This window comes from Papilio machaon, chromosome W (genome assembly GCF_912999745.1).
Source record: "Papilio machaon chromosome W, ilPapMach1.1, whole genome shotgun sequence".
NCBI classification, from domain to species: domain Eukaryota; kingdom Metazoa; phylum Arthropoda; class Insecta; order Lepidoptera; family Papilionidae; genus Papilio; species Papilio machaon.
In genome coordinates, this window is record NC_060015.1 from 559,246 (window position 1) to 569,971 (window position 10,726).

General features: G+C 38.3%; 1 protein-coding gene across 1 annotated transcript in view; it reads left to right on the plus strand.

Moving 5' to 3' along the window:
* Nucleotides 1–6,159, plus strand: part of LOC123723264 (WW domain-containing adapter protein with coiled-coil homolog) — a 53,909-nt gene extending 47,750 nt beyond the window's left edge. The window contains exons 5-10 of the mRNA XM_045685840.1: nucleotides 4,128–4,292; nucleotides 4,555–4,688; nucleotides 4,760–5,018; nucleotides 5,130–5,275; nucleotides 5,457–5,584; nucleotides 5,670–6,159. Coding sequence (XP_045541796.1) covers nucleotides 4,128–4,292; nucleotides 4,555–4,688; nucleotides 4,760–5,018; nucleotides 5,130–5,275; nucleotides 5,457–5,584; nucleotides 5,670–5,745 — 908 coding nt within the window. The 3' untranslated portion in view covers nucleotides 5,746–6,159. The remainder of the gene's footprint in view (nucleotides 1–4,127; nucleotides 4,293–4,554; nucleotides 4,689–4,759; nucleotides 5,019–5,129; nucleotides 5,276–5,456; nucleotides 5,585–5,669) is intronic.
* Nucleotides 6,160–10,726: the final 4,567 nt, after the last annotated feature.

The window sequence follows — 10,726 nt, forward strand, 5'->3', positions numbered from 1 at the left end:
GTGGATTATACGTCAGCTGGCTGTGCTAGTGTAATGTAAAGTGTGTCGTCACAATATCCGCGCTAGTATATACTGTAAGATATTTGATGCAAAAGTATTTTAAAATAATTAAAATAACAGCGAAATAATGAATTTGACTCTACTTCATAATAATCCTCGCTGTAGTATAAACTCAAACCGAACGTAAGTAAACAAAAATGTCAGACGTTCCGCAATGACGGATGGAAAGAGACTGCCTCGAGCAGCAGCGCATACTTCCTTATAAAACCTTTTGTGAGGCTACCCTCAACAGTCCTAACACGGCCCCTCCTGACATGAGACCGTCCTCGGGCTCGTTTTTCCAGCATCTTCAACACTGGAATTCGTCTGTAACAATGGCATAGAGTCTTTCGATACCAGCTCGTTGGCAGGCGCGATGCGGGCGCGCTGCTCGTCGTCAGGTGCTGCACTGGCGCGCTGCTCGGCAACAGGTGCTGCATTGGCGCGCTGCTCGCGACAGGTGCTGCACTGGCGCGCTGTTCGGCGACAGGCGCGGCTGTGGCGCGCTGCTTGTATGCAGGCGCGGCTGTGGCGCGCTGCTCGTCGATAGGCGCGGCTGTGGCGCGCTGCTCGTAGACAGGCGCGGCTGTGGCGCGCTGCTCGTAGACAGGCGCGGCTGTGGCGCGCTGCTCGTAGACAGGCGCGGCTGTGGCGCGCTGGTCGTAGACAGGCGCGGCTGTGGCGCGCTGCTAGTAGACAGGCGCGGCTGTGGCGCGCTGGTCGTAGACAGGCGCGGCTGTGGCGCGCTGGTCGTAGACAGGCGCGGCTGTGGCGCGCTGGTCGTAGACAGGCGCGGCTGTGGCGCGCTGCTCGTAGACAGGCGCGGCTGTGGCGCGCTGCTCGTAGACAGGCGCGGCTGTGGCGCGCTGCTCGTAGACAGGCGCGGCTGTGGCGCGCTGCTCGTAGACAGGCGCGGCTGTGGCGCGCTGCTCGTAGACAGGCGCGGCTGTGGCGCGCTGCTCGTAGGCAGGCGCGGCTGTGGCGCGCTGCTCGTAGGCAGGCGCGGCTGTGGCGCGCTGCTCGTAAGCCGGCGCGGCTGTGGCGCGCTGCTCGTAGTCCGTTCAATGCCTTAATTGCCACATTTTGCACAATACATATTGCCACAAGACCATGTAGGGCAAGCGTCCCGCAGTCCGTTGCCGATAGAAGCGTCCCGCAGTCCGTCCTCTACATGATATTAATGGCAGCCCGCAGTATGCCAGATGCTGAACGTCCCGCAGTCCGTTCAATACTTTACTTCACAAGACCATGTAGGGCAAGCGTCCCGCAGTCCGTTGCCGATAGGAGCGTCCCGCAGTCCGTCCTCTAAATGATATTAATGGCAACCCGCAGTCCGTCCTCTAAATGATATTAATGGCAACCCGCAGTTTGTCAGTCCTGAAGATACCCTAGAAGCATCTCCGGATACAAAACGTCTCACAGTTCATTTACTATCTCACTTCTGCAGTTGGGTATCCCGCAGTCTACGCAACGCAGACCATCCCGAAAATACATGGACAAAGCAAACTGAACTAATAAAGGGCATCAATGACTATTACGACATAATGACATCCATCTGACTCAGGCAAAGGCTTTTAATCTTATCACGACTCGGTCTTACCTGACCCTCACTAATAAACTGATCGAGGTATTCAATTTCAGTTTGAAATATAGAACACATCTTTAAATTAATTGAAAAGTCTGATGATGTCTTATTTGGCATCAAAACTTGAAATTTAAAAATATTGGTTCGATCTTACCGCAGTACAAATTGAATAGATTGCGTCCACAATCCTGTCTGCTGTGAAATACACAAACAGCGCGTGAGTCTCACTACTCACATATTCCCATGCAGAATACACGGCTTGGTCCACGCTACCCTTGCTTAGCGAACACTGGTACGATTCTGATTTCGACTCAACTTACTACTACTACGACGATTATTATGATCACGGTAACGATCTGACATTTTTCTCTTTGCATTTATTTTCACAAAAATACAAACACAAACACAGAGTGAGCAAAGTGGATAGAATCACGCGGATCCTATCCCACTTCTGATGTAAGATTCATCAGGGAATTGTTAAAATACTTTAATAAATAATAAAAAAATCAGCTAGCTGTAAGTCAAGGGAAAAGTCGTCAGCTGATAAGTTTCAGTGGGTCATAGATGCTGTTGCGTTACACCTTTCAAGGTGCCAGCTGACAAACTTTCCACCGAGATACAGCAAGCTGACATTAATTTTCATTAATAGTAGCATATAAACGATCACCAGGTAAATTTTTAGTTGAGAGGAAATCACTGAAAAATAAAAAAAAAATTCATGTTAAGGAGCCAGCTGACGTATAATCCACCGTGTTATGGTCAGCTGACTATGTTTTTCTTTCAAAATACTACATAAACTATACTCTGATAAATTTTCAAATGAGAGGAAATGACTGAAAAAATTTTTTTTTCTGCATGTTTGGGAGGCTGCCACTGCCCAACCCACCCACGGAGTCGCAGCTGACGGTCGCAAGTATTCATAGTAGAAGTCCCTTATGCAATTTACGAATTTTCGATTGGGAGGGACTTGGTCATGAAAATCTGTGGCTGGCTTCCGGACCATTTCAAGGTGCCAGCTGACAAACTTTCCACCGAGATACAGCAAGCTGGCATTAATTTTCATTCATAGTAGCATATAAACGATCACCAGGTAAATTTTTATTTGAGAGGAAATCACTGAAAAAAATTTTTTTTCTTCATGTTTTGAGGTTGCCACTGCCCACCCCACCCACGGAGTCGCAGCTGACGGTCGCGAGTATTCATAGTATAAGTCCTTTATGCATTTTACGAATTTTCGATTGGGAGGGGATTGGTCGTGAAAATCTGTCGCTGGCTCCCGGACCAATATAAACGCGCCATATTTATACAAAAGTTTAGTAAGATCATGACGTGACATTAAATAAATTGATCACTAGCATAACCAAAACATTGTCATGTGTCATTGACTCAATGTCCCAGTATTAGGTCTTCCCATACTAACTATCATCAAGTAAGTTAGTTACTTCTTCTGTTGTTGGTTATTTACAATTGTTTTAATATTTATTTAAATTTAACATTATAGTCAGAGCTGGGCATTAACTCGTTAATCCGTTAATCGTTAATTAACGAAGTTAACATTTTGCTTAACTTTGCTTTTGTTAACTTCCGTTAAACTCAACTTCCGTTAATAAAAGTCCGTTAATCGTTAAATTAGAAACTTGGAGACGTGCTGTCATTTTGTTTGAATTACGCACCACGCCACGCTCGTAAGTTCAACTATGTTGGGCGACTGTCCGCGACTCGAATGGTGAACGAACGAGTTGATAATTGATATATGTGAAGTTCTATAATATAATGCATTCATACTTATCTCTAATACTAATGTGTTATAGAATGTATAGTCAAATTACTATTTTAAACAAGTGTCGCCACATACGTGTGAAATTAGTATGTATAATTTTGGTATGGTTAACTGTTAACGATTAACTTTAACTTGCGTTAAATTTTTGAGAATTTAACGCTTTAACGATTAACGAAGTTAATTTTTTAATTAACAAATTAACGATTAACGAAGTTAACTTTTCGATTAACTGTGCCCACCTGTGATTATAGTAATTTCATAACTAGACTTCTTAATGATATTTTTAATTTGATTGTATTTCATTTTCATCCATTTTCTACATAAGCTTTAAAATTATTGAAGTAATATACTAACTTGTAACATTACATAGGATAACAACGTAAGATAAGTAATCTGTGATTTGCTACTGCTTTAACATTGTAAATCGACTGGCAGGAGATAGCGTAGGACAGGCGGTTACTACGCATGCGCAGACTTACTTTGTACCTTTGTAAGACATGCACCAAAACATATAATTACTACGTTTTTTTTTTTCAAAGCTCGCTCTGGATATATATTTGCAAGAAACAATGACACTAAGATGTATTTATTTGTCCAAATTATTTCAAATGAAACTGTAGTTGGTTTTCAGCTCATGTTCATTCCAATTGAAAGTTGCGGGAAGGATGTATGTTGTATAATGAATCTAATTGTTGTTATACAAGTTTCGTGTGGTATGTACAGATCGTGACACAGAGAAAAGGTCGCGGTCGCGGTCAGGACGGCGAGAGTCGGAGCAGTCACGCAGCAAGCGCTCCAACAACGCCTCCGACCGATACTGGAGCGGACGAGATGATGACTCGCATCCGCACGAACGACAGCGACCCAAATACTCGCACGATGCCAAGGGTGAGTACTGCACTATGCAGATATATATTTTTTATAATTAAATTGTATTGGATACAACTTAATATCTTGTGAAAAAGATGTCAGGTGAAATGAAATATACCCTTGCTTCAGTTAACTTTCACTAAATCAGCTTGTTTGAATTGTTTTTCCAATATATTTGATACTGAGATAGTTTTGTTATTTGTGACATTTTGTTACTTAAATGTGTACTTGTATGTGTATGAGAATGTTTGTGTTGAATGTGTGTGCATTGTGTGGTCAGATGGCCAGCCTCAGGACATGGACATCTCGCCTGACCGCAGCACGCCGCTGTCGGAGGGCTCGTACGCTCGCGACCCCCCGCGCTCCGACAACGCCGTGCCCCCCGTCGTCGTGCTCGACAACTCTAACCAGCCCGTGAGTAAAACACACAAATACTTTCACAACATACGTTATAGATAATTACTATATGTTCCTTGTATTATCAGACGGGATCGCTGCTGGCGGCGGCGTTACCGCGCATCGTGGCCACGCCGGTGTCGATGGGCAGCGGGGTGTCGGCTGCGACGGGCACGGGGGGTGCGACGGGCATGGCGGGGGGCGCGACGAGCCTGGCGGGCGCGGCGTGCACGGACACGGGCGGGTGTACGCCGCACCGCGACGCCGGACCCCCTACGCCGACGCATTCGGAGAACACGGACCCCCATGCGCCGCCCCTCCACCTCGACGCGGCGCTGCCCAGGAAGAGTAAGTGCCGACACGTGTTTGGGTTACGTTCAAATCTGAGACTGTCTGAAACTTGATAAGCTAGCAAAATATGTATAGTTTTAAAGATTGTGCGTGTTTGTGATGTAACAGTGGAGTGCCTGGGCAGCTACTCGTCGGTTGTGGGGGGTCCGCTGCAGCACGCCGTACCCATGCTGACCCCCTCCCTGATGAACTACGTGCGCGCGGACCTCACCGCGCACGTCGCCGCCTGGCCCGCCGACATACTCGAGAAACAGGTATCTACGTCTGTACCACTCTGTACCAACCTCCGCTTACACCGACATTAATCTTACAAGACTACTGTGAATTTATGTCAGTTTCGTCTCCGAATCCCTTTAGTTGTGTTCTGCGCCTTCAATGTAGAATACCTCGAGCAAAGCTGACTGTATGTACAGTGAGAATGATGTTTGTTTGCAGGCGAACAAGTTCACAGAGGAGGCGTACCAGCTGGGCTGTCTGCAGTGCACGCGCGTCTCCGCAGAGCTCAAGTGCGCGCGCTCGCTGGTGCGCCACACAGAGATACAGGCTACGCTGCAGGAACAAAAGTAAATATACAATTATATATTATTATACACTATGTATATAAATTAACGTAATTTATTTATATTAATTTTTATAATTTTTGTGTAGAGTGATGTACCTGCGGCAGCAGATCACGAGGCTGGAGGAGCTCAAGTCGCAGAACTCGTTCATGTCGGACGACTAGGAGTCGGCGTGGGGCCGAGCTGCGTCGGACATGCCGCGTGACCCACGCGTCTGCTACACGTGACCCACGCGTCTACTACACGTGACCCACGCGTCTACTACACGTGACGTCGCGTCCGCCCCACGCTAATACTTCCTTGATTACAATCATCGGTCAGTTGTAAGGGTACAGTGTTTTGTAACGTGTTTATTTGTAAAAAATGGAAATGATACGAACTTATTTGTTAGGTGTCCGCCGCTCGTTAGTGTGCGTTTGTTGTGTTCATCGCCCGACACGCAAACAGTGCAAACAGTCTTACATAGCTTTCATTTGATCAACGGATCGAGTACATTGTGGAGTATACATCAATTTAATGCCTTTCTAAATAATTTGAAGCAATAATTATATCAAAGTATATTTAAATAATCTGACAAAAATGGTTGTGTGAACAATGTACTGTGTCACTGAATTTAAATTAATTATTTTTCAATTTTGAAATCAATTTCAATAATGTACTGTTTTGTTATAATTCCTACATACATACATACAGTTATATTTTATATATACTTTTTTTTATTTTAACAATGTTGACATAAAAGCAAGTAACATTTTTTAATTGTTACGAGCCTTTTTTTTTGGTAAATCCAAAATATTAACTTTTGATTATTTTATATTACATTTGTGTTGTCCCTTAATATTGCATTTTTAGCCGACTTCAAAAAGAAGGAGGTTATCAATTCGACTGTATTTTTTTTTTTTTTTATGTGTGTTACCGCGAAACTCGGCCCCTGGTGGTCCGATTTTGATAAAAATTATTTTAATCGAAAGGAAGTGCTTGCAGGTGGGTCCCATTTTTTTGTTTTTTTTTTAAATAACTAGTAGACTAGTAGATTTTGAATATAGCTTCAAAATTTGTTGCGGAAATTAGGGACATTTTTGCTTTCAGCGCTTACGTAGGCTAAACTATAGGACCTACATAAAAATGATGTATGGCGAATTGTAGCTCTTTAAATGTGCTAAATAAAAGTCCGCGATAGCATATATCTATCTTTTATAGTTTTCTCACAATAACCATTTTTTTCTTTAGAAACATTAATTAAATTCATGCCCTATTTCCGACGCTATTATTCAAGTTCAGTATTAACCCTTATGTAAATAAATATGTTCATTATCAAGAGAATTTAATGTAGATTATATTTGCAATTGAAACTATATCATTCTGTCTAATAGTTTAGGAGATATCGTAAGAATAAAATTACGCGGAAACGAAAAATGCTACATCGCGTTACAATGAATAGCACAAATTTGCTTTCTGGGCTTACGTAGGTCAAACTATATGACCTACATTAAAATGATGTATCGAGTAATTATAGATCCTTAAATTTGCTAAATAAAAGTCTTAGGTGGCATATATCTATCATCTATGGATGTCTCACAAAAACCATGTTATTATGAACAAACTTCGATTAAATTGCACACGAAAAACAGCGTCGTAAGCTTACGGCGCTATTATATTATATTCGATATGAATCCTTATCCAAATAAATATGTTTGATGGCTAGAGTATTAAATGCAGATTACATTAGCCTTTAAACTATGTAATTCTGATCAATAGTTTGGAAGATATTAAATTATTAAAAACTACGCGCATTCGAAAAATGCTACTGCGGCGCGCGGCTGGACAAAATTAAAGGCACGCTACGATGTATTAGTTCGTTAATTTTCAATTTGTATACCGATTTTGATAATTATTTCATTGTTTAAAGGATAAGTGGTTATCTGGTGTATTCTAAATTAGTTTTTGAATTGAAGTACACACATATTAAATAGGAAAGTCCTTTTCTTTATTTGTCTTATTTATGTCCTTATACGTATTAAGGAAATTTGTAATTAAACTTCAAATTCACTAAAAATTGAGAAATAAAACAAACATTTTAAGAAAAAAAAAATAGCCGACTTCAAAACAAAAAAAACTATCTCAAACAAAATGCGCTTAAAAGTAACTTAAAAAAAACAATTTCAAACAAAATGCACTCAAAAGTAACGTAAAAAAACAATTTCAAACAAAATTCACTCAAAAGTAACATAAAAAAACAATTTCAAAAAAAATGCATTCAAAAGTACCATAAAAAACAATCTCAAACAAAATACACTAAAAAGAAACAAAATAATGTCATGAAAACTTCTTTCTTTCTTTCTTCTCTCTTTCAAAAACCCTCTAAACTCTAAAGAAAGTTCTCTTCTTTCTTGTAACATGTCTATATTGTATAATTATTGTTATTTTGGAGTCGGTTTCGGCCTAAGTAGAGACATAACCGTAAGTATGTCTAATACATCACAAATATAAAATGTCACCTATTTCCTTCGGCCGACACCGACTGCGAAATAACAATAATTATACAATATAGACATGTTACAAGAAAGAAGAGAACTTTCTTTAGAGTTTAGAGGGTTTTTGAAAGAGAGAAGAAAGAAAGAAAGAAGTTTTCATGACATTATTTTGTTTCTTTTTAGTGTATTTTGTTTGAGATTGTTTTTTATGGTACTTTTGAATGCATTTTTTTTGAAATTGTTTTTTTATGTTACTTTTGAGTGAATTTTGTTTGAAATTGTTTTTTTACGTTACTTTTGAGTGCATTTTGTTTGAAATTGTTTTTTTTAAGTTACTTTTAAGCGCATTTTGTTTGAGATAGTTTTTTTTGTTTTTTCTTTTCTTTTTTTTATTTCAGTAAATGAAACTGAAAAAATATATATACAAGTTGATTTAAATTGATTGTAATAATTTCTTCAATTATAAATGATAAACTAATTCTATATATATATTAAATGATAATGTCTCATAATGTTGTTTTTTAGCCGACTTCAAAAAGAAGGAGGTTATCAATTCGACTGAATTTTTTTTTTTTTTTTTTATGTGTGTTACCGCGAATCTCCGCCCCTGGTGGTCCGATTTTGATAAAAATTATTTTAATCGAAAGGAAGTGCTTGCAGGTGGGTCCCATTTTTTTGTTTTTTTTTTTAAATAACTAGAAGACTAGTAGATTTTGAATAAGCTTCAAAATTTGTTGCGAAAATTAGGGACATTTTTGCGTTCAGCGCTTACGTAGGCTAAACTATAAGACCTACATCAAAATGACGTATGGCGAATTGTAGCTCTTTAAATGTGCTAAATAAAAGTCCGCGATAGCATATATCTATCTTTTATAGTTTTCTCACAATAACCATTCTTTTCTTTACGAAACATTAATTAAATTCTTGCCCTATTTCCGACGCTATTATTCAAGTTCAGTATTAACCCTTATGTAAATAAATATGTTCATTATCAAGAGAATTTAATGTAGATTATATTTGCAATTGAAACTATATCATTCTGTCTAATAGTTTAGGAGATATCGTAAGAATAAAATTACGCGGAAACGAAAAATGCTACATCGCGTTACAATGAATAGCACAAATTTGCTTTCTGGGCTTACGTAGGTCAAACTATATGACCTACATTAAAATGATGTATCGAGTAATTATAGATCCTTAAATTTGCTAAATAAAAGTCTCAGGTGGCATATATCTATCATCTATGGATGTCTCACAAAAACCATGTTATTATGAACAAACTTCGATTAAATTGCACACGAAAAACAGCGTCGTAAGCTTACGGCGCTATTATATTATATTCGATATGAATCCTTATCCAAATAAATATGTTTGATGGCTAGAGTATTAAATGCAGATTACATTAGCCTTTAAACTATGTAATTCTGATCAATAGTTTGGAAGATATTAAATTATTAAAAACTACGCGCATTCGAAAAATGCTACTGCGGCGCGCGGCTGGACAAAATTAAAGGCACGCTACGATGTATTAGTTCGTTAATTTTCAATTTGTATACCGATTTTGATAATTATTTCATTGTTTAAAGGATAAGTGGTTATCTGGTGTATTCTAAATTAGTTTTTGAATTGAAGTACACACATATTAAATAGGAAAGTCCTTTTCTTTATTTGTCTTATTTATGTCCTTATACGTATTAAGGAAATTTGTAATTAAACTTCAAATTCACTAAAAATTGAGAAATAAAACAAACATTTTAAGAAAAAAAATAGCCGACTTCAAAACAAAAAAAAACTATCTCAAACAAAATGCGCTCAAAAGTAACTTAAAAAAAAACAATTTCAAACAAAAGGCACTCAAAAGTAACGTAAAAAAACAATTTCAAACAAAATGCACTCAAAAGTAACGTAAAAAAAACAATTTCAAACAAAATTCACTCAAAAGTAACATAAAAAAACAATTTCAAACAAAATGCATTCAAAAGTACCATAAAAAACAATCTCAAACAAAATACACTAAAAAGAAACAAAATAATGTCATGAAAACTTCTTTCTTTCTTTCTTCTCTCTTTCAAAAACCCTCTAAACTCTAAAGAAAGTTCTCTTCTTTCTTGTAACATGTCTATATTGTATAATTATTGTAATTTTGGAGTCGGTTTCGGCCTAAGTAGGGACATAAACGTAAGTATGTCTAATACATCTCAAATATAAAATGTCACCTATTTACTTCGGCCGACACCGACTGCGAAATAACAATAATTATACAATATAGACATGTTACAAGAAAGAAGAGAACTTTCTTTAGAGTTTAGAGGGTTTTTGAAAGAGAGAAGAAAGAAAGAAAGAAGTTTTCATGACATTATTTTGTTTCTTTTTAGTGTATTTTGTTTGAGATTGTTTTTTATGGTACTTTTGAATGCATTTTGTTTGAAATTGTTTTTTTATGTTACTTTTGAGTGAATTTTGTTTGAAATTGTTTTTTTTACGTTACTTTTGAGTGCATTTTGTTTGAAATTGTTTTTTTACGTTACTTTTGAGTGCCTTTTGTTTGAAATTGTTTTTTTTTAAGTTACTTTTTCTATAATAATTATAAAAATTTGGAATATTATGCAGGATGTTTAAATTGTATTAATTTATTAAGAACGGCTTAAATTACGATATGATATTTTTGTAT